The sequence below is a fragment of the Hyperolius riggenbachi genome, chromosome 2 (genome assembly GCF_040937935.1).
Source record: "Hyperolius riggenbachi isolate aHypRig1 chromosome 2, aHypRig1.pri, whole genome shotgun sequence".
Lineage (NCBI taxonomy): Eukaryota > Metazoa > Chordata > Amphibia > Anura > Hyperoliidae > Hyperolius > Hyperolius riggenbachi.
This window is the reverse complement of record NC_090647.1, coordinates 9,626,330-9,649,603: the sequence shown is the minus strand read 5'-3', so window position 1 is coordinate 9,649,603 and position 23,274 is coordinate 9,626,330. Positions and strand designations below refer to the sequence as shown.

The 23,274-nt window shown below is 55.6% G+C and overlaps 1 protein-coding gene across 1 annotated transcript in view; it reads right to left on the bottom strand.

Annotated features, from left to right (window-relative positions):
• Positions 1–403: 403 nt before the first annotated feature.
• Positions 404–23,274, bottom strand: part of SMPD1 (sphingomyelin phosphodiesterase 1) — a 34,096-nt gene continuing 11,225 nt past the window's right edge. Inside the window, exons 2-6 of the mRNA XM_068266479.1 lie at positions 21,692–22,455; positions 13,550–13,721; positions 12,839–12,915; positions 4,142–4,287; positions 404–2,243 (exon numbers count right to left, since the gene is read on the bottom strand). Of these exons, the coding sequence (XP_068122580.1) occupies positions 1,849–2,243; positions 4,142–4,287; positions 12,839–12,915; positions 13,550–13,721; positions 21,692–22,455 (1,554 nt within the window). The 3' untranslated portion in view covers positions 404–1,848. The remainder of the gene's footprint in view (positions 2,244–4,141; positions 4,288–12,838; positions 12,916–13,549; positions 13,722–21,691; positions 22,456–23,274) is intronic.

The following is a 23,274-nucleotide window of genomic DNA, read 5'->3' as shown; positions in this document are numbered from 1 at the left end:
ATGGAGATCTGAAGGCCTGGCAATGCTCGGAGGCCCTGGGGCAATTGCCCTCCTTACCTTGATGGAAGCACTATGATGAGACAAGAAAACGGGATCTAGTGGGGCATTTAGACGAATGAAACAAAAGCCGGTACCATTATTTAAAAAGCACTTAAATTCATTTAAAATAAACCTGAGATGAGTTAAAAGAAGAAATGTATACACACCTGGGGCCTCCTCCGGCCCCCTCCATCGCCGTCCTCCCCAGCTGCGTGGATCCTCCACTATGGGTCCTCGTAATCCAGCGCACTACATCCTGACTGCCTGAATTACCGGGACCCATAGCAGAGGAACCAGGCGGCGGTGGAAGACGGCGATGGAGGGGGCTGGAGGAGGCCCCAGGTGTGTATACATTTCTTCTTTCAACTCATCTTAGGTACCATTTAAATGGACATCTTTTGACCGTCAAATACCGGAACCACGTTTAACGCCCGTGTGAACCGGCCCTAGAGCTGAGGTTTCAGAGTTAGATTCAGGTGAAGAGATTAAGATAGGAGATATCGATTAAGGAGTAAATTGATTTGTCAAGTGCAGTATACGTGGCATGCAAGCTTCAAAAGGAACAATGTGAGGTTTAACCCCCCCCAAAAAATGACTCCTCTCGGTAAACCAAGGTGGCAAGTCACCAGGGATCAGGGCCGGGCCGAGGCATAGGCTGGAGAGGCTCCAGCCTCAGGGCGCAGTGTAGGAGCGGGCGCACAATTCATTCTGCAGTCATTCCTAATTGTGTTTTAAGCAGAAAGAAATAAGAAAAGGGCATACATAGCAGTGACTGCAGGCCAGATAACTAGATATTAAGGTGTTGGGGAGGTTGTGGGCCCTGTGGCCCTCTTAGTCTAATAGCAATCAGTGAGTGACAGCTGGGGTGGGAGGGATGGAGGGGCGCACTTTGGTGTCTCAGCCTTGGGTGCTGGAGGACCTTGTCCCTGCTCTGCCAGGGATACAGAGACCTGGCACCCAAGTGAGAATATTAACGTCATACGTGCGAGTAGAGCATTCTCTCTATGAAGTTTCATAAAACTCTGCTTGTAAACGTGACCGTTTCGGACAACGTTGCCCAATCTTCAGTTAAGTTTGTGAACGTTACTCCCATGACTGTAAGAAAAGTGCACAAAGCATATAACCATGTCTGGTGGATTTCATGTCTAGTTTATAGAACCACAAACTATTCTGAGATGATGCCAGGCCTGATGTCGGCTTCCAGGCCCATCTTAAACTCCTGCAGAAGGTCTGTCTTTTTTAATCAATGGTCAAATAATTGCTGGAATTTCAGCACAATGATCCATTCCTCCTTTGTCATTTTATCTCTTCTTCTGTTGAACTAAACTTCTGCTCAGAGCTGTGGAGAGATCGGTCTTTGGTGTCTCTGATCCCTTCACGAAGGGCAGTTTCTCAAATCCACACATATGTAACTTACAGTTTCAGCCATATGTGTTCAGGTTTCATCTGGTATTCTGAACATAAATAATCAGACAGCTGAAAACATCGAGCAGCCATCATGTTCAACACAAAAACTGGCATCATTCATAGTCGAGGTTATTCTTCAAGGATCTAGTGCATATTGCAGGCATCCAGGTTTATCTGATTGTCCACATTCCTGAAAAATGTCATTTTGTACTTAAATTCTCAAATGAGTCCTTGAAATACTAGCACAATCATTATCCACCATGACTTAGCTTATTTCAAAATGTTCTTCTACAGCAGATAAATGTCCACTCAGACCTGTTGTAAGCAGAACACAGGTCCTCATTGTCTTCTCTCCTCTGTGAACTGAGAACGGTCACAGTGTACACATAACAAATCCAGATTTCAGCAAAGAGATTTGCGTTTCCAGGTAGGTTCCCCGTTGAGCCCCAGATCTTTGCAAAGTTGGAGATCGCTAGATCGTGCAGTGCGTAGCATGCATATGAGAGTGCTCTTACAGGTTTGCTCACAAACTTCTTCCACATGACCTTTGTGGTAGAGAAACCAGAAAGTCTGGAAGAGCGTTTCATCCTTGAGGAATCTCTGTAGCAGATCATCCCAGTCTGACGGATAGGCAGACTTCATGCCATAAGTCTTGAGGGCACTGTACAAAAAGGTCCAGCGTGGCTCCTCCTTCTCCCTCTTGTTGGCTTCAGTCAGGTTGAGAATGTAGGTCTCATGGTCCAACACCACATAGGAGCTATTTGTATAGTCACCATCGATATGGTACACACGGTAACCTGTAAGAAGAACAGACGTGAGATCTACCACACATTCTGACAGCTAGATTCATGTATGTCATGTAACAATCTAAAATATTTCCTGATTGTATAAACCTGGTACCCTTCTTTCCATGCCTGATACCCCAAATTTCTGAAGTGACAATGAATGGTTCCAGTGTTTTCTTATAGTACAGAATTCATTTCTATCGAACACAATGCAGAGCTAATTTTTGGGTCTCTAGTTCCTAGGCTTGGTCTCTAGTTCTTGGGCCTGGTCTCTAGTTCCTGGGCCTGGTCTCTAGTTCCTAGGCTTGGTCTCTAGTTCCTGGGCTTGGTCTCTAGTTCCTGTGCCTGGTCACTAATTCCTGGGCCTGGTCACTAATTCCTGGGCCTGGTCTCTAATTCCTGAGCCTGGTCTCTAGTTCCTGGGCCAGGTCTCTAGTTCCTGAGCCTGGTCTCTAGTTCCTGGGCCTGGCCTCGAGTTCCTGGGCCAGGTCTCAAGTTCCTGGGCCAGGTCTCAAGTTCCTGGGCCAGGTCTCAAGTTCATGGGCCTGGTCTCTAATTCCTGGGCTTGGTCTCTAATTCCTGGGCTTGGTCTCTAATTCCTGGGCCTGGTCTCTAGTTCCTGGGCCTGGTCTCTAGTTCCTGGTCTCTAGTTCCTGGGCCTGGTCTCTAGTTGCTGGGCCTGGTCACTGGTTGCTGGGCCTGGTCACTGGTTGCTGCGCCCTGTCTCTGGTTGCTGGGCTTCGTCTCTGGTTGCTGGGCCTGGTCTCTGGTTGCTGCGCCCTGTCTCTGGTTGCTGCGCCCTGTCTCTGGTTGCTGCGCCCTGTCTCTGGTTGCTGGGCCTGGTCTCTGGTTGCTGGGCCTGGTCTCTGGTTGCTGGGCTTCGTCTCTGGTTGCTGGGCCTGGTCTTTGATAATTATATCTGATCTATTGTCATTACACGTGATCTATGGGCGCTATGCCTGATACATGATTATTCATATATCAGACTAGGAAGTAGTAGACTAGGAACGGTGTTCAGATATAAGGTACTGCCAGAATGGACCAGAATGGACTCTGCAGTCACCCTGTCCTCTCTGTGATCACCCTGCCTCCTCTGCAGCCACCCTGTCCTCTCTGTGATCACCCTGCCTCCTCTGCAGCCACTCTGTCCTCTCTGTGATCACCCTGCCTCCTCTGCAGCCACCCTGTCCTCTCTGTGATCACCCTGCCTCCTCTGCAGCCACCCTGTCCTCTCTGTGATCACCCTGCCTCCTCTGCAGCCACCCTGTCCTCTCTGTGATCACCCTGCCTCCTCTGCAGCCACCCTGTCCTCTCTGTGATCACCCTGCCTCCTCTGCAGCCACCCTGTCCTCTCTGTGATCACCCTGCTTCCTCTGCATCCACTCTGTCCTCTCTGTGATCACCCTGCCTCCTCTGCAGCCACCCTGTCCTCTCTGTGATCACCCTGCCTCCTCTGCAGTCACTCTGTCCTCTCTGTGATCACCCTGCCTCCTCTTCAGTCACCCTGTCCTCTCTGTGATCACCTTGCCTCCTCTGCAGCCACCCTGTCCTCTCTGTGATCACCCTGCCTCCTCTGCAGCCACCCTGTCCTCTCTGTGATCACCCTGCCTCCTCTGCAGCCACTCTGTCCTCTCTGTGATCACCCTGCCTCCTCTGCAGCCACCCTGTCCTCTCTGTGATCACCCTGCCTCCTCTGCAGTCACCCTGTCCTCTCTGTGATCACCCTGCCTCCTCTGCAGCCACCCTGTCCTCTCTGTGATCACCCTGCCTCCTCTGCAGTCACTCTGTCCTCTCTGTGATCACCCTGCCTCCTCTATGATCAATGTGTCCGGTCTGCAGCCAGTAAATGGTCATTATATTCAGTGTGTGATTACAAAGTCCAGAATATCGTGACTGTATGCAGCAGTTACCTGGGTTGAGGTCGATGAATGTGGTTACGCTGGGTGCAATGTAAGCAACAGACAGGGGTCGGCTGAGGGTCTCCTCATCATAAAATATCTCAAACTCATCCAGGTGAGTGTGTCCAAAGAACTGTGCAGCAATGGTGCCCTCGTACCTGCAGGGAGAGTAATCAGAGAACAGAGGTAATCCACACACAGAATCCTGAGAGGAGGGTAGAAGTCTGAGTGACAATAGATCTAACATTCCAATGCTGAGGTCTGGAGGTGTCCTCATCTCTCAGAGATCTCACTTATGAGATTTCCCAGCTGTGTTTTGTATTTTCATCGTTTGGAATCTGCTCGTGTGTGAGCCCTGTTTGGACCCTACAGCCCTCTCTAACCATCGTCCAGTCTCACTTCTCCCCTTTGCTTCTAAACTGCTGGAACGCCACATCTATTCAGATGAATCAGATTCATCTGACTTTCTCTCTGCTAACTCTTTGTTGGACCCCCGTCAGTCTGGCTTCCAACCTCATCATTCCACTGAAACAGTCCCCACCAACGTTGTGAAGGACCTCCTCGTTGCAAAACCCAAAGGCCAATTCTCTGTACTAATACTCCTCGACCTTTCCTCTGCCCTTGACACTGCTAGCCTGGGACAATTAATACACTCTTTTGGTTTCCAGTATAACCTCTATGCTGATGACACCCAAATCTATCTTTCAGCTCCTGACCTCTCTACACTAGTGCCTTGAGTCCCTGACTGTCTGTCTGCTGGATCTGCATTCATGTCATCCCGTTCCCTTAAACTTAACATGAACAAAACAGAAATTGTGATATTTACACCTTCACTCTCTGCTCCCCCAACTATAGTGACCCATACCTCCCAACTTTTTGAGATGAGAAAGAGGGACACTTAAGCCACACCCCTGCCACACCCCTGATCACGCCCCCGTCACACCCCTAGTCACGCATAACAAAGATTTCATAAGAAACATATGTTGTTTTATAATTCAAACCACACTGGTCCTTTCTATCCTGGTTCATTTTCCTTCATATTAACATTTTAAAATTAGTAATATATCAATTTAAAGGTTGGGAATAAAGTTTAGAGTCAATCAAAAACAGTTTTTAGTAGAAATACAGTATATATATATATAATTTTCATAAAGATCACAGGAGCGTGCACCTTCCATCCAAGGCTTTATTTCCACATAGGTGACAGTGTAGCAATCCAATATGCAACAAATCGCATCAACATGCATAGTCAAATATTAAGTGACGGACCATTGTGGCAGTTCTTACGTGTCCATGCTGTAGTGGGTCAGTGGAAAGGAGGTGGGTGGTAGGCACAGAGGTGGCGAGTCACTGAGTCTCCCCAATCTCAGCTCTAAAACCTTAGCACCCATATATATATATATATATATTTACATAGAAAGAGGGACAAAAACCTAAAAGAGGGACAAATGAGGAGGACAGAGGGGCGGGGTTTCCAAAGAGGGACTATCCCTCCAAAAGAGGGACACTTGGGAGCTATGGTGACCATCAATGTAGAAAATACCCCAATATTGTCAGCTCCTAAAGCTCGCTGTCTGTACTATTCACTCTCATTTACACCACATATTAACACAATAACTACCTCCAGTTACTTAGCTACCTACAGGCTACTAAAATACTTATACGTGCTCTAATCATCTCCCACCTTGACCACTGTAACACCCTACTCTGTGGTCTAACAAAAACCAGACTGGCACCTCTCCAGTCCCTACTGACCTCTGCTGCCCGCCTCATCCACCTCCCCTCCCGCTCCTCTGAGGCTGCCCCTCTCTGCCAATCCCTACTGACCTCTGCTGCCCGTCTCATCCACCTCTCCTCCCGCTCCTCTGATGCTGCTCCTCTCTGCCAATCCCTACTGACCTCTGCTGCCCACCTCATCCACCTCCCCTCCCGCTCCTCTGATGCTGCCCCTCTCTGCCAATCCCTACTGACCTCTGCTGCCCGTCTCCTCCACCTCTTCTCCTGCTCCTCTGATGCTGCTCCTCTCTGCCAATCCCTACTGACCTCTGCTGCCCATCTCATCCACCTCTCCTCCCGCTCCTCTGATGCTGCTCCTCTCTGCCAATCCCTACTGATCTCTGCTGCCCATCTCATCCACCTCTTCTCCTGCTCCTCTGATGCTGCCTCTCTCTGCCAATCCCTACTGACCTCTGCTGCCCGCCTCATCCACCTCCCCTCCCCGCTCCTCTGATGCTGCCCCTCTCTGCCAATCCCTACTGACCTCTGCTGCCCGTCTCCTCCACCTCTTCTCCTGCTCCTCTGATGCTGCTCCTCTCTGCCAATCCCTACTGACCTCTGCTGCCCGTCTCATCCACCTCTTCTCCTGCTCCTCTGATGCTGCCTCTCTCTGCCAATCCCTACTGACCTCTGCTGCCCGCCTCATCCACCTCCCCTCCCCGCTCCTCTGATGCTGCCCCTCTCTGCCAATCCCTACTGACCTCTGCTGCCCGTCTCCTCCACCTCTTCTCCTGCTCCTCTGATGCTGCCTCTCTCTGCCAATCCATACTGACCTCTGCTGCCCATCTCATCCACCTCTCCTCCCGCTCCTATGATGCTGCCCCTCTCTGCCAATCCCTACTGACCTCTGCTGCCCATCTCATCCACCTTTCCTCCCGCTCCTATGATGCTGCCCCTCTCTGCCAATCCCTACTGACCTCTGCTGCCCATCTCATCCACCTCTCCTCCCGCTCCTCTGATGCTGCCCCTCTCTGCCAATCCCTACTGACCTCTGCTGCCCGTCTCATCCACCTCTCCTCCCGCTCCTCTGATGCTGCCCCTCTCTGCCAGGCCCTACTGACCTCTGCTGCCCATCTCATCCACCTCTCCTCCCGCTCCTCTGATGCTGCCCCTCTCTGCCAATCCCTACTGACCTCTGCTGCCCATCTCATCCACCTCTCCTCCCGCTCCTCTGATGCTGCCCCTCTCTGCCAATCCCTACTGACCTCTGCTGCCCGTCTCATCCACCTCTCCTCCCGATCCTCTGATGCTGCTCCTCTCTGCCAATCCCTACTGACCTCTGCTGCCTGTCTCCTCCACCTCTCCTCCCGCTCCTCTGATGCTGCCCCTCTCCGCCAATCCCTACTGACTTCTGCTGCCCATCTCATCCACCTCTCTTTCCGCTCCTATGATGCTGCCTCTCTCTGCCAATCCCTACTGACCTCTGCTGCCCATCTCATCCACCTCTCTTCCCGCTCCTAGGATGCTGCCCCTCTCTGCCAATCCCTACTGACCTCTGCTGCCTGTCTCCTCCACCTCTCCTCCCGCTCCTCTGATGCTGCCCCTCTCTGCCAATCCCTACTGACCTCTGCTGCCCGTCTCCTCCACCTCTCCTCCCGCTCTTCTGATGCTGCCCCTCTCTGCCAATCCCCACTGACCTCTGCTGCCCGTCTCCTCCACTTCTCCTCCCGCTCCTCTGATGCTGCCCCTCTCTGCCAATCCCTACTGACCTCTGCTGCCCATCTCATCCACCTCTCCTCCCGCTCCTATGATGCTGCCTCTCTCTGCCAATCCCTACTGACCTCTGCTGCCTGCCTCATCCACCTCTCCTCCCGCTCCTCTGATGCTGCCCCTCTCTGCCAATCCGTACTGACCTCTGCAGCCCGTTTCCTCCACCTCTCCTCCCGCTCTTATGATGCTGCCCCTCTCTGCCAATCCCTACTGACCTCTGCTGCCCATCTCATCCACCTCTCCTCCCGCTCTTATGATGCTGCTCCTCTCTGCCAATGCCTACTGACCTCTGCTGCCCGTCTCATCCACCTCTCCTGACGCTCTTCTGATGCTGCCCTCTCTGCCAATCCCTACTGACCTCTGCTGCCCATCTCATCCACCTCTCCTCCCGCTCCTCTGATGCTGCTCCTCTCTGCCAGCCCCTACTGACCTCTGCTGCCCGTCTCATCCACCTCTCCTGACGCTCCTCTGATGCTGCCCTCTCTGCCAATCCCTACTGACCTCTGCTGCCCATCTCATCCACCTTTCCTCCCGCTCCTCTGATGCTGCCCCTCTCTGCCAATTTCTACTGACCTCTGCTGCCTGTCTCATCCACCTCTCCTACAGCTCCTCTGATGCTGCTCCTCTCTGCCAGTCCCTACTGACCTCTGATGCTCATCTCATCCACCTCTCCTCCCGCTCCTCTGATGCTGCCCCTCTCTGCCAATCCCTACTGACCTCTGCTGCCTGTCTCATCCACCTCTCCTCCAACTCCTCTGATGCTGCCCCTCTCTGCCAATCCCTACTGACCTCTGCTGCCTGTCTCATCCACCTCTCCTCCTGCTCCTCTGATGCTGCCCCTCTCTGCCAATCCCTAATGACCTCTGCTGCCCATCTCATCCACCTCTCCTCCTGCTCCTCTGATGCTGCCCCTCTCTGCCAATCCCTACTGACCTCTGCTGCCCGCCTCATCCACCTCTCCTCCCGCTCCTCTGATGCTGCCCTTCTCTGCTAATCCCTACTGACCTCTGCTGCCCGTCTCATCCACCTCTCCTCCCGCTCCTCTGATGCTGCCCCTCTCTGCCAATCCCTACTGACCTCTGCTGCCCGCCTCATCCACCTCTCCTCCCGCTCCTCTGATGCTGCCTCTCTCTGCCAATCCCTACTGACCTCTGCTGCCCATCTCATCCACCTCTCATCCTGCTCCTCTGATGCTGCCCCTCTCTGCCAATCCCTACTGACCTCTGCTGCCCGTCTCATCCACCTCTTCTCCCGCTCCTCTGATGCTGCACCTCTCAGCCAATCCCTACTGACCTCTGCTGCCCATCTCATCCACCTCTCCTCCCGCTCCTCTGATGCTGCCCCTCTCTGCCAATCCCTACTGACCTCTGCTGCCCATTTCATCCACCTCTCCTCCCGCTCCTCTGATGCTGCTCCTCTCTGCCAATCCCTACTGACCTCTGCTGCCCATCTCATCCACCTCTCCTCCTGTTCCTCTAATGCTGCCCCTCTCAGCTAATCCCTACTGACCTCTGCTGCCCATCTCATCCACCTCTCTTCCTGCTCCTCTGATGCTGCCCCTCTCTACCAATCCCTACTGACCATCTCATTCACTTCTCCTCCCGCTCCTCTGATGCTGCCCCTCTCTGCCAATCCCTACTGACCTCTGCTGCCCATCTCATCCACCTCTCCTCCCGCTCCTCTGATGCTGCTCCTCTCTGCCAGTCCCTACTGACATCTGCTGCCCATCTCATCCACCTCTCCTACAGCTCCTCTGATGCTGCTCCTCTCTGCCAGTCCCTACTGACCTCTGATGCTCATCTCATCCACCTCTTCTCCCGCTCCTCTGATGCTGCCCCTCTCTGCCAATCCCTACTGACCTCTGCTGCCTGTCTCATCCACCTCTCCTCCAACTCCTCTGATGCTGCCCCTCTCTGCCAATCCCTACTGACCTCTGCTGCCCATCTCACCCACCTCTCCTCCTGCTCCTCTGATGCTGCTCCTCTCTACCAATCCCTACTGACCTCTGCTGCCCATCTCATCCACCTCTCCTCCCGCTCCTCTGATGCTGCTCCTCTCTGCCAATGCCTACTGACCTCTGCTGCCTGCTTTATCCACCTCTCCTCCCGCTCCTCTGATGCTGCCCCTCTCCGCCAATCCCTACTGACCTCTGCTGCCTGCCTCATCCACCTCTCCTCCCGCTCCTCTGATGTAGCCCCTCTCTGCTAATCCCTACTGACCTTTGCTGCCCATCTCACCCACCTCTCCTCCTGCTCCTCTGATGCTGCTCCTCTCTACCAATCCCTACTGACCTCTGCTGCCCATCTCATCCACCTCTCCTCCCGCTCCTCTGATGCTGCTCCTCTCTGCCAATGCCTACTGACCTTTGCTGCCTGCCTCATCCACCTCTCCTCCCGCTCCTCTGATGCTGCCCCTCTCCGCCAATCCCTACTGACCTCTGCTGCCTGCCTCATCCACCTCTCCTCCCGCTCCTCTGATGTAGCCCCTCTCTGCCACTCTCTCCATCGGCTTCCTGTTACCCAAAGGATCCGGTTTAAATTCCTCATCCTATCATACAAAGCTCTACATAAGCTGTCACCTCCTTACATTTCCTCCATAATCTCCAGATACCATCTCACCCGGAACCTTCACTCCTCCCATGAAACCCTCTCGCCCTCTAGCTTAGTCCCCTCCTCTCACTCCCGCATTCAGGACTTCTCATGAGCATCACCTCTCCTTTGGAACTCTCTCCCACAGCCTGCCCGTCATGCTCAGTGTCTGGAAACCTTCAAACGTTCTCTCAAACCACACCTGTTCAGACAAGCCTATAATTTGCTATAGGTAGCATGAGAGGTTCATTGCCTCATCTAACCCCTGTGGCTCCTTTCCTAATGTCTTCACTCCACTACCCTCTAGACTGTAAGCTCACAAGGGCAGGGACCTCCCACTAGAGAGTTTCTTATTCTGCTGTCATTTATCATATGAACATGCACCAGTATTGCTAATGTCTAAAACCACATCAGCTTTCAATTCACTAAGTAGTTCAGACTAGTCTACTGATGGTTTGGTGTAAATCAGATGCATCAAAAGGGAATTCACTAATAATTACTGAATGTTTTAGGCCTGGTTAGAAACCTGGTGTAAACCATTTGGTAATTAGGTGGGTAAAGCAGGGGAAATGATCAAAACATGCAATTCACAAACGAGTAGCTATGACTGACATCCTTCTCCTCTGATGAGCTCTTCTCTGCATACAATTAAACTCCTGCATAATTCATTCAAAAGGTTCCATCCTCACGTCTAAAATACCTCACAGAATTACTTTACCGACAGATATCAGCTGGTCTAATCTCTGTCAGAAAAGTGGGCGTGGTTACTCCTTGTTTGCCTTTGTGAATTGCATCTTTGGATCATTTCTCCTGCTTTACCGACCTAATTACCGAATGTTTTAGACCAGGTCTAAAAACAGGTCTAAAACATTACACCAAACCATCAGTAGACTAAATACCATCAGTAGACTAGTCTAAACTGCTTAGTGAATTGAGGCCATGAAAGGGATTTTTAAGCCATCTGAAAAAAAGTGTTTCACCTACCTGGGGCTTCTACCAGCCCCTGCAGCTGTCCTGTCCCACGCCGGTCCGTTATGATCCTCCATTCTCCCGCTACAGCTTAGTTTCGTTTTTGCCGACTCGGAGTCAGCAGGCCACTGTGTCTGCGCGGGATGCTATTGCAGACGCCAACGCAAACAAGGATACGCGTGGCCAGGGCTGCGCAGTGCAGTGGGCAAAAACCAAACTAAGCTGCAGCGGGAGAATGGAGGATCGTGGAGGACCGGCGTGGGCACAAGATGGCTGCAGGGGGCTGGTAGAAGCCCCAGGTAAGTGAAACTCTCTTTTTATCAGATGACTTAAGGATCCCTTTAAAGAACAAGCGACACCCATGCTAACCTAGAAATACAAAACACATATATAAGTAGATAAATACTACTTCTACTTACATAACAGACGTATTGTGTTATCCACGTAATGATTCCTGTGAATTTTATAAAGGAAAAGCAGAAAATCCTATTCCAGGCAGTGGCCATTTTGCCAAGCTAATGCTGACATCATATCCTCCCCGACTATTGTTTCTCCCCCTTCCCCCTTCCTTCCTTCTCTTGCTCATTGTGTATTAATTAGCTGCCCTCCTCCCACTGAGGTGTATACTAGGAGCTGCACTGTCTTTTTTTTTTTCTCTCCTCCCATCGCTGAGTCACCTCAGCCTTGCTTGTAAACACAAGTGAGCAGAGGTGTTTCAGATAAGCAGCTAGGCAGGGAAATAAAGGGAAGAGGAGGAATAGATTATAGATAAAGAACCCTCAGCATTCAACTGTTTAGCACTGACTACTAAAGGGCCAGTGCTCCTTAAAGGGGAACTGAAGTAACAGGTATACGGAGGCTGCCATATTTATTTCCTTTTAATCAATACCAGTTGCCTGGCAGCCCTGCTGATCCTCTGCCTCTAATACTATTAGCCATAGCCCCTGAACAAGCATGCAGCAGATCAGGTGTTTCAGACTTTAAAGTCAGATCTGACAAGACTAGCTGCATGCTTGTTTCTGGTGTTATTCAGATACTACTGCAGAGAAATAGACCAGCAGGGCTGCCAGGCAACTGGTATTGATTAAAAGGAAATAAATATGGCAGCCTCCGTATACCTCTTACTTCAGTTCCCCTTTAAGTATGTGATAACTCCAAATCATAACAGCAGAAAAAGTTTTGCAAGTTTTGAATGCAGGATTAGCATCTTTATCACTTAATACACTCAGACCAGTTGCTGTTGAAATGTGATTTTTATGGTGACAATACATCTTTAACACTGTTTGTATTTGTATTGCTGGTTGTTCTGATTGTACAGAGTTTTGAACCTCTCATGTATCTATGCTCAACAATATTTGTGTTGTACTATAAACTACTATAAACAGTGTTACGGAAATTGTTGCCTCTATAGAAATACAAATAATAATGGGCAACTTCTGGAGCTACAGAAATCTGGTTGGATGTTGGTGAAGTCACCGGCTGTCCACCACAGTTCTTGTATCCCCATCCCCCATAATACTGCTCTGGAAACCCCATAATGAGCGCTCACAGCTTGCAGCAACCACCATTGATGGTCAGATCTGACCACATGAGACCCCAGAGACACTGCGAGGTGACGGCCGGATGAGGAACCCGGGGAAGATGGTGGATAATAACGGCTACTTACCGATTGACGATGCGGTAATAGTTCCAGCTCCAGCTCTTCAGACAGAGGCCCGGCGGGATGTGACCGATGATATGAACCTGTAGAGCAGAGAGTAGAGTCAGTCCTCCGCAGTGGCCGAGTATTGTACCATCAGGTGAAGCAAGAAGTGTTCCATCAGGATGAGAACATTTATTGGCTAACTTAAAACAAAAAAAAGCAAGCTTTCAGCCAGCCAGAATTATTCTATAGAAGGCTTATTGGCCGAAAGCTTAGCCTTATTCTTTTAAGCTTGTCAATAAATGGCATCATCCTGATTAATGACTCCCTGCTTTTCCTCCATAGAGCGCTAATGCTTCCAGGTGAGGCCAGAGCATCCAAAGAGCTGAGGCCAGAGGATAGAGTCATGCTTCCATAGAGGTGAGGCCAGAGGATAGAGTCACCCCTCCATAGTGAGGCCAGAGGATAGAGTCATGCCTCCATAAAGATGAAAATTCCCCCCCCCTTTCTTCCCCCAGGGACTATCATGTCCATTTCAATAAGACCAAGTTCCCCCTCCCTCCCTCATTCCCAGCACCGATTCCCCCCCCCCCCACCCCCACCCCCACACACACACACACAGCCTGACACCTTCCCCTGCCCTCCACTACCCCCGCCCCCTGCCATCAGCAAACCCCTCAGTGCTGCCCAGATACACAGATAAAGTCCACCTTCCATCCAGTGTGTCCTCCTCACCTTCTCATGGTTGTCCTCAGCCTCCTGCAGCACTCCCATCAGCCACTGCAGCTGCCCCGCAGGGTCGGTGTAGTTCAGGAGAAGCCAGAAGTTCTCAGCAGCGCAATAATTCATGTTTAGGGACACCAAACGAAATCCAGGCCTGATCTTCACTGAGTAGAACCCGGCCTCGCTACGAGAGAAGAACAGAGAAGGTCACCAAGAGATGGAAGACAAGGGAGTGATGCAACGCCTGTGGTGTCCTAAGCTTAGAATAATCCCAGTTCCAGGAGCAGGTCCTCCTTTCTACTGCTGCTCAGTGCTGCCCGCTGTCATGTCTCCATCAACATACACACAATATACAGCCTGGGCCTTTACTGCTACATCTCAGCTCCGGTATCCACCCCTACATTCTGCATAAGGGCACTTCACACCGTCTCTGTATTTATACTCATTAATCGTTTCCGGACAAATGCAGTTGAAATCTACGTCCTGCATGTGGCAGCGCGGATCTGACAGGACGTAGATTTCCACATCACCACTGGGCTTTTCCACCGCAGATCACTCGGCCTGCTGCCTATAAGACGGCTGAGCTGTGGGAGCCGGTCAGGTGCCGATTTCATTGGCTCCTCACCCTGTCATCTCTGTAAGCCAATCCCATTGGCATGCATTGATTGACAGCATCAGGAGCCAATCAAAGCAGCTCCTGACCGGCGCACAGTGCTCTGCCGTCATAGAGACGGCAGAGAGAGCGACCTGCGGCGGGGATAGAACGGCCTAACGGATGATTGCGTGCCAGCAGTCTCTGGTCCATAAGGGGGCAGAGACTGCTGGTACGGAAGTAGTTAATGAAATCACGTACAGGTTTGTTTTTCTTGAGGCAATAATAATAAATCCACTTTCTCTACACCTTCTATAATAAGGGGCCGGTCACACTTATCTGAATTCACGTGCGCTTCAAATTTGATCTGAGCTACGCTTCTATTCAGGCAAGTCTGCCGGCCATACTGCGCAGGTGTGGCCGACAGGAGAGGAGCACAGCCCTGAACAGCAGGAGGGTCCTGGGAGCGGCTCTGTGCTACTGCGCAGGCGCGGGCCCAGGAGAGGAGAGCAACCCTGAAAAGCAGGAGGGTCCTGGGAGCGGCTCTGTGCTACTGCGCATGCGTGGCCGCCAGGAGAGGAGCACAGCCCTGAACAGCAGGAGGGTCCTGGGAGCGGCTCCGTGCTACGGCGCAGGCGTGGCCGCCAGGAGAGGAGCACAGCCCTGAACAGCAGGAGGGTCCTGGGAGCGGCTCCGTGCTACTGCGCAGGCGTGGCCGCCAGGACAGGAGCACAGCCCTGAACAGCAGGAGGGTCCTGGGAGCGGCTCCGTGCTACTGCGCAGGCATGGCCACCAGGAGAGGAGCGCAGCCCTGAACAGCAGGAGGGTCCTGGGAGCGGCTCTGTGCTACTGCGCAGGCGCGGCCGCGAGGAGAGGAGCGCAGCCCTGAACAGCAGGAGGGTCCTGGGAGCGGCTCCGTGCTACTGCGCAGGCGTGGCCGCCAGGAGAGGAGCACAGCCCTGAACAGCAGGAGGGTCCTGGGAGCGGCTCCGTGCTACTGCGCAGGCGCGGCCGCCAGGAGAGGAGCGCAGCCCTGAACAGCAGGAGGGTCCTGGGAGCGGCTCCTTGCTACTGCGCAGGTGTGGCCGCCAGGACAGGAGCACAGCCCTGAACAGCAGGAGGGTCCTGGGAGCGGCTCCGTGCTACTGCGCAGGCGTGGCCGCCAGGAGAGGAGCGCAGCCCTGAACAGCAGGAGGGTCCTGGGAGCGGCTCCGTGCTACTGCGCAGGTGTGGCCGCAAGGACAGGAGCGCAGCCCTGAACAGCAGGAGCACCCTGGGAGCGGCTCCGTGCTACTGCGCAGGCGTGGCCACCAGGAGAGGAGCGCAGCCCTGAACAGCAGGAGGGTCCTGGAAGCGGCTCCGTGCTACTGCGCAGGCGTGGCCGCAAGGACAGGAGCGCAGCCCTGAACAGCAGGAGCGCCCTGGGAGCGGCTCCGTGCTACTGTGCAGGCGTGGCCGCCAGGACAGGAGCGCAGCCCTGAACAGCAGGAGGGTCCTGGGAGCAGCACCGTGCTACTGCTCAGGCGCGGCCGCCAGGACAGGAATGCAGCCCTGAACAGCAGGAGGTTCCTGGGAGCAGCTCCGTGCTACTGCGCAGGCATGGCCGCCAGGGGAGGAGCGCAGCCCTGAACAGCAGGAGGGTCCTGGGAGCAGCTCCGTGCTACTGCTCAGGCGCGGCCGCCAGGACAGGAGCGCAGCCCTGAACAGCAGGAGGGTCCTGGGAGCGGCTCCGTGCTACTGCGCAGGCGTGGCCGCAAGGACAGGAGCGCAGCCCTGAACAGCAGGAGGGTCCTGGGAGCGGCTCCGTGCTACTGTGCAGGCGTGGCCGCCAGGAGAGGAGCGCAGCCCTGAACAGCAGGAGGGTCCTGGGAGTGGCTCTGTGCTACTGCGCAGGCGCGGCCGCCAGGAGAGGAGCGCAGCCCTGAACAGCAGGAGGGTCCTGGGAGCGGCTACGTGCTACTGTGCAGGCGTGGCCGCCAGGAGAGGAGCGCAGCCCTGAACAGCAGGAGGGTCCTGGGAGCGGCTACGTGCTACTGTGCAGGCGTGGCCGCCAGGAGAGGAGCGCAGCCCTGAACAGCAGGAGGGTCCTGGGAGCGGCTCCGTGCTACTGCGCAGGCGCCAGGAGAGGAGCGCAGCCCTGAACAGCAGGAGGGTCCTGGGAGCGGCTCCGTGCTACTGCGCAGGCACGGCCGCCAGGAGAGGAGCGCAGCCCTGAACAGCAGGAGGGTCCTGGGAGCGGCTCCGTGCTACTGCGCAGGCACGGCTGCCAGGAGAGGAGTGCAGCCCTGAACAGCAGGAGGGTCCTGGGAGCGGCTCCGTGCTACTGCACAGGCGCGGCCGCCAGGAGAGGAGCGCAGCCCTGAACAGCAGGAGGGTCCTGGGAGCGGCTCCGTGCTACTGCGCAGGCGTGGCCACCAGGAGAGGAGCGCAGCCCTGAACAGCCGGAGGGTCCTGGGAGCAGCTCCGTGCTACTGCGCAGGCGCGGCCGCCAGGAGAGGAGCACAGCCCTGAACAGCAGGAGGGTCCTGGGAGCGGCTATGTGCTACTGTGCAGGCGTGGCCGCCAGGAGAGGAGCGCAGCCCTGAACAGCAGGAGGGTCCTGGGAGCAGCTCCGTGCTACTGCGCAGGTGTGGCCGCAAGGACAGGAGCGCAGCCCTGAACAGCAGGAGCGCCCTGGGAGCGGCTCTGTGCTACTGCGCAGGCGTGGCCACCAGGAGAGGAGCGCAGCCCTGAACAGCAGGAGGGTCCTGGGAGCGGCTCCGTGCTACTGCGCAGGCGTGGCCGCAAGGACAGGAGCGCAGCCCTGAACAGCAGGAGCGCCCTGGGAGCGGCTCCGTGCTACTGTGCAGGCGTGGCCGCCAGGAGAGGAGCGCAGCCCTGAACAGCAGGAGGGTCCTGGGAGCAGCTCCGTGCTACTGCGCAGGCACGGCCGCCAGGACAGGAGCGCAGCCCTGAACAGCAGGAGGGTCCTGGGAGCGGCTCCGTGCTACTGCGCAGGCGTGGCCGCAAGGACAGGAGCGCAGCCCTGAACAGCAGGAGGGTCCTGGGAGCGGCTCCGTGCTACTGCGCAGGCGTGGCCGCCAGGAGAGGAGCGCAGCCCTGAACAGCAGGAGGGTCCTGGGAGTGGCTCTGTGCTACTGCGCAGGCGCGGCCGCCAGGAGAGGAGCGCAGCCCTGAACAGCAGGAGGGTCCTGGGAGCGGCTACGTGCTACTGTGCAGGCGTGGCCGCCAGGAGAGGAGCACAGCCCTGAACAGCAGGAGGGTCCTGGGAGCGGCTCCGTGCTACTGCGCAGGCGCGGCCGCCAGGAGAGGAGCGCAGCCCTGAACAGCAGGAGGGTCCTGGGAGCGGCTCCGTGCTACTGCGCAGGCGTGGCCACCAGGAGAGGAGCGCAGCCCTGAACAGCCGGAGGGTCCTGGGAGCAGCTCCATGCTACAGCACAGGCGCGGCCGCCAGGAGAGGAGCACAGCCCTGAACAGCAGGAGGTTCCTGGGAGCGGCTATGTGCTACTGTGCAGGCGTGGCCGCCAGGAGAGGAGCGCAGCCCTGAACAGCAGGAGGGTCCTGGGAGCAGCTCCGTGCTACTGCGCAGGCGCGGCCGCCAGGAGAGGAGCGCAGCCCTGAACAGCAGGAGGGTCCTGGGAGCGGCTACGTGCTACTGTGCAGGCATGGCCGCCAGGGGAGGAGCGCAGCCCTGAACAGCAGGAGGGTCCTGGGAGCAGCTCCGTGCTACTGCGCAGGCGCGGCCGCCAGGAGAGGAGCGCAGCCCTGAACAGCAGGAGGGTCCTGGGAGCGGCTACGTGCTACTGTGCAGGCGTGGCCGCCAGGAGAGGAGCGCAGCCCTAAACAGCAGGAGGGTCCTGGGAGCAGCTCCGTGCTACTGCACAGGCGCGGCCGCCAGGAGAGGAGCGCAGCCCTGAACAGCAGGAGGGTCCTGGGAGCGGCTACGTGCTACTGTGCAGGCGTGGCCGCCAGGAGAGGAGCGCAGCCCTGAACAGCAGGAGGGTCCTGGGAGCGGCTACGTGCTACTGTGCAGGCGTGGCCGCCAGGAGAGGAGCGCAGCCCTGAACAGCAGGAGGGTCCTGGGAGCGGCTCCGTGCTACTGCGCAGGCGTGGCCGCAAGGACAGGAGCGCAGCCCTGAACAGCAGGAGGGTCCTGGGAGCGGCTCCGTGCTACTGCGCAGGCGTGGCCGCCAGGAGAGGAGCGCAGCCCTAAATAGCAGGAGGGTCCTGGGAGCGGCTACGTGCTACTGTGCAGGCGTGGCCGCCAGGAGAGGAGCGCAGCCCTGAACAGCAGGAGGGTCCTGGGAGCGGCTACGTGCTACTGTGCAGGCGTGGCCGCCAGGAGAGGAGCGCAGCCCTGAACAGCAGGAGGGTCCTGGGAGCGGCTCCGTGCTACTGCGCAGGCGTGGCCGCAAGGACAGGAGCGCAGCCCTGAACAGCAGGAGGGTCCTGGGAGCGGCTCCGTGCTACTGCGCAGGCGTGGCCGCCAGGAGAGGAGCGCAGCCCTAAATAGCAGGAGGGTCCTGGGAGCGGCTCTGTGCTACTGCGCAGGCGCGGCCGCCAGGAGAGGAGCGCAGCCCTGAACAGCAGGAGGGTCCTGGGAGCGGCTACATGCTACTGTGCAGGCGTGGCCGCCAGGAGAGGAGCACAGCCCTGAACAGCAGGAGGGTCCTGGGAGCGGCTCCGTGCTACTGCGCAGGCGCGGCCGCCAGGAGAGGAGCGCAGCCCTGAACAGCAGGAGGGTCCTGGGAGCGGCTACGTGCTACTGCGCAGGCACGGCTGCCAGGAGAGGAGTGCAGCCCTGAACAGCAGGAGGGTCCTGGGAGCGGCTACGTGCTACTGTGCAGGCGTGGCCGCCAGGAGAGGAGCGCAGCCCTGAACAGCAGGAGGGTCCTGGGAGCAGCTCCGTGCTACTGCGCAGGCACGGCTGCCAGGAGAGGAGTGCAGCCCTGAACAGCAGGAGGGTCCTGGGAGCGGCTCCATGCTACTGCGCAGGCGTGGCCGCCAGGACAGGAGCGCAGCCCTGAACAGCAGGAGGGTCCTGGGAGCGGCTACGTGCTACTGCGCAGGCACGGCTGCCAGGAGAGGAGTGCAGCCCTGAACAGCAGGAGGGTCCTGGGAGCGGCTACGTGCTACTGTGCAGGCGCGGCCACCAGGAGAGGAGCGCAGCCCTGAACAGCAGGAGGGTCCTGGGAGCAGCTCCGTGCTACTGCGCAGGCACGGCTGCCAGGAGAGGAGTGCAGCCCTGAACAGCAGGAGGGTCCTGGGAGCGGCTCCATGCTACTGCGCAGGCGTGGCCGCCAGGACAGGAGCGCAGCCCTGAACAGCAGGAGGGTCCTGGGAGCAGCTCCGTGCTACTGCGCAGGCACGGCTGCCAGGAGAGGAGTGCAGCCCTGAACAGCAGGAGGGTCCTGGGAGCGGCTACGTGCTACTGTGCAGGCGCGGCCACCAGGAGAGGAGCGCAGCCCTGAACAGCAGGAGGGTCCTGGGAGCAGCTCCGTGCTACTGCGCAGGCACGGCTGCCAGGAGAGGAGTGCAGCCCTGAACAGCAGGAGGGTCCTGGGAGCGGCTCCGTGCTACTGCGCAGGTGGGGCCACACTCGTGTCAGGAAAGTTGTGTGGCCCCGATCAGCAGGAGGGTCCTGGGAGTAGCTCCGTGCTACTGCTCAGGCGTCAGGGGAGGAGCCTGGCCCCGATCAGTAGGAGGGTCCAGGGAGCGGCTCCATGCTACTGCTCAGGCGCCAGGGGAGGAGCCCGGCCCCGATCAGCAGGAGGGTCCAGGGAGCAGCTCCGTGTTACTGTGCAGGCGCAAGCAGAGGAGCGTGGCCCCAATCAGTAGGAAGGTCCTGGGAGCGGCTCCGTGCTACTGCTCAGGCGCCAGGGGAGGAGCCTGGCCCCGAGCAGTAGGAGGATCCAGGGAGCGGCTCCGTGTTACTGCGCAGGCACCAGGAGAGGAGCATGGCCCCGATCAGTAGGAGGGTCCTGGGAGCGGCTCTGTGTTACTGCTCAGGCGCCAGGGGAGGACCCGGGCCCCGATCAGTAAGAGGGTACTGGGAGCGGCTCGGTGTTACTGCGCAGGCACCAGGAGAGGAGCGTGGCCCCGAGCAGTAGGAGGATCCAGGGAGCGGCTCCGTGTTACTGCGCAGGCACAAAGCCGGGACAAGGTCCTCCAGCACCCAAGGCTGAGACACCAAAGTGCGCCCCTCCATCCCTCCCACCCCAGCCGTCACACACTGATTGCTATTAGACTAAGAGGCGCCACAGGGCCCACAACCTCCCCAACACCTTAATATCTAGTTATCTGGCTTGCAGTCACTGCCATGTATCCCCTTTTCTTATTTATTTCTGCTTCAAACACAATTAGGAATGACAGCTGAATGAATTCTGCGCCCCCTCCTACACTGCGCCCTGAGGCTGGAGCCTCTCCAGCCTATGCCTCGGCCCGGCCCTGCGCGGCAGGCACCAGGAGAGGAGCGTGGCCCCGATTAGCTGGACGTCCCGGGCAGCAGCGGCAGAGGACAGTGAGGGAAGCCTCATTATCATCCAGTTTCTGAACCCCGGGCTTCAGCTCATGTTCTCTTCAATGTTTATCAATGGAAATGCAGAACAATTGCACTGGCAATTATGATGTTAATTAGATACATTAACATGCAAATTAACTTCATTGGCATGCATGAAAAAAAAAAAATCACAATCTAAAAATTTGTGTACAGAAAAATGCAAATAAGTTCAGTCAAAAAATACCCCACAAGGAAATTAGTGCACGCAGGAAATCACATTTGTAGTGATAAGTGTGAGCTCAGTTACTTTTCTCGTTACTTTAGACACTCTTATAACTCTTATCTCTTATCACGGCTGTTATCACGATAATTCGCGATCGCGTGCAAATGCGAAAATGCCCTCGAAAACGGCCGTGATAATAGTTTTCACAGTTTAGTGAATCAAGCCTTTACTTTCAAGTCTCCACAGAGCTTCTCCATCCTTCATCCAGCACAGTTACCATAAAAGCATCTGTAGAAGAAATGTGAGCGAGGAACTGCAGCCCGGCTCTGTGTGCAGAAGACTCCGTGAGATAGACCACAATGACACCACTCTCACACACAGGTCTATGAGTCTGCTGGGAAATCCTAGGGTGGGAGTATATGATTCACCCCTAACTTCACACATCTCCCCCGTGTGGGTGGGGTCGTTTCCCATACAAGAGGGAACAACACGACACATGTGGTCAGACTGATAAGTGTCGCCTTGTCATACGTGTCATAATGCTTCTACTAATGTGTCAAACTTCATCCGCTGAAACTACCCGTACCTCAGTGCAAAGTGCTGCTTCAAACTTTCTTTACATACAAAATTCCTATAGAACCCTCACACCTCCTGTTCCCCATCTAAGCAGGACCTTCACACCTCCTGTTCCCCATCTGAGCAGGACCTTCACACCTCCTGTTCCCCATCTGAGCAGGACCCTCACACCTCCTGTTCCCAATCTGAGCAGGACCCTCACACCTCATTTAGGATTATGGAATATGAATGGAGTTTATGGCTTTGCAGATATATTTGGCTCACCTGAGTGTCTTGAGAGCGGAGGGGGGCAGCCAGTCCTGCCATTCCTTGGCCATGGCTTGGTACAGCCAGCTGGAAGAGAGGTTCCCGTGCACGTATGGTGGGGGGAAGCTGTTGACGGGTGCGCTCTCATGGTTGCCCACAGCTGGGTAGACGGGCACTGGACCCAGGTACTTTCTGATGAGTCCGGTGATGGTTTGCAGGGCGTTGAGCTGGGCGTTCCGGGTTTGTTCCCAGACATTGTGGGCCGGGATATCTCCTGTCCAGTACACCCGGTCAAAGGGTCCCGTGCTGGCCACGTGGCGCAGAAGAGAGTCGATGGTATGAAGGGGAAGGTCGCACTTGCTGTACTCGCCCCAATAGCCGGCCGCACCGTGGCCCCCTGATGTCTGGCTCCGGCAGCACAGAGGCTCCTTGCAGGTGACCGGACCCCCGGGGGAGTAGCTGTGATCCCAGTGGACGTCTGTGAGGAAGAGGACACGAGAGACGGGGGACCCCTGGGCTGGTGGGACAGGGGGGTGGAGCGGAGGCTTGGGCACCGGTGGGAGAGTTATATTCCAGTCTGAGCCTATATCCCAGTGTCCGCAGTCCGTGCCCACGATGAGCCCGCAAGCCTCGGAGGGGCGGAGTACAGAGCGCACCCACGCCGTGATCATGTCCTTCTTAAAGAGTTGTATGGCCTGTTCACAGACGTCCGGCTCCGCCAAGTGCAGCTTCTGACAGACCATCACCATCACCTCCGCCACCCGCTCCATGTTACTCTCCAACTACAACAGAGAAAACGCACATTATAATGACAGGTCATCACCTCCGCCACCCGCTCCATGTTACTCTCCAACTACAACAAACAGAGAAAACGCATATTATAATGACAGGTCATCAACTCCGCCACCCGCTCTACGACAGAGCAGAGAAAATGCATATTACACTGACGGATCAGATAAAATATGGCGTCAATTCACCAAGCATTACCCCATTCAGTAATGTTGAAAGCCGCTGAGTTTACGGAGCATTTAGTAAAATGTCAATTCATCAAGGCTGTTACTGCATGAAAAGCTGAATTTCCCGAGCAGTGAGGTAAATTACCGACTTGTGCGGTAATTACTTCAACGCATGTCAGCAAATGTCGATTCATGAAGATCAGAGCATGCGGTAAAGCCCAGGAACATGTTCGATGATTACCAGTAGCTCTTATTTGTCAAAAACCAGCTTTGAATGCCTTCCGTGTGGATATCCAAATGACTAACAGGAGCTGATCGGACCCGAAGCCTCCTCCGGAGGATCCAGCTTTTCTACCCCCCAGGCAGCCAGCAGAGAGATCGGGACAAAACAGGCTTCTCATGCGGCCATTAGGCCATTTAAACCCTCAGGTACCTGTTTGAAGATGTGGAGGAGCTAGTGGGGAAATCACCTAAGCATGTGTAATGTCTCCTGGAAGTTCATCTAAGCTGTGGCAACTAAATGTTAAGAAAGACTATTAATAGAGAGATTAAGAGGGAGCAGAGGGAGTATAACAAACATGTCCATTCTAAAGGGATGTCTGGGATGCCTTTTAATTGTGTAATGCAGTCACTGCATGGAACAGC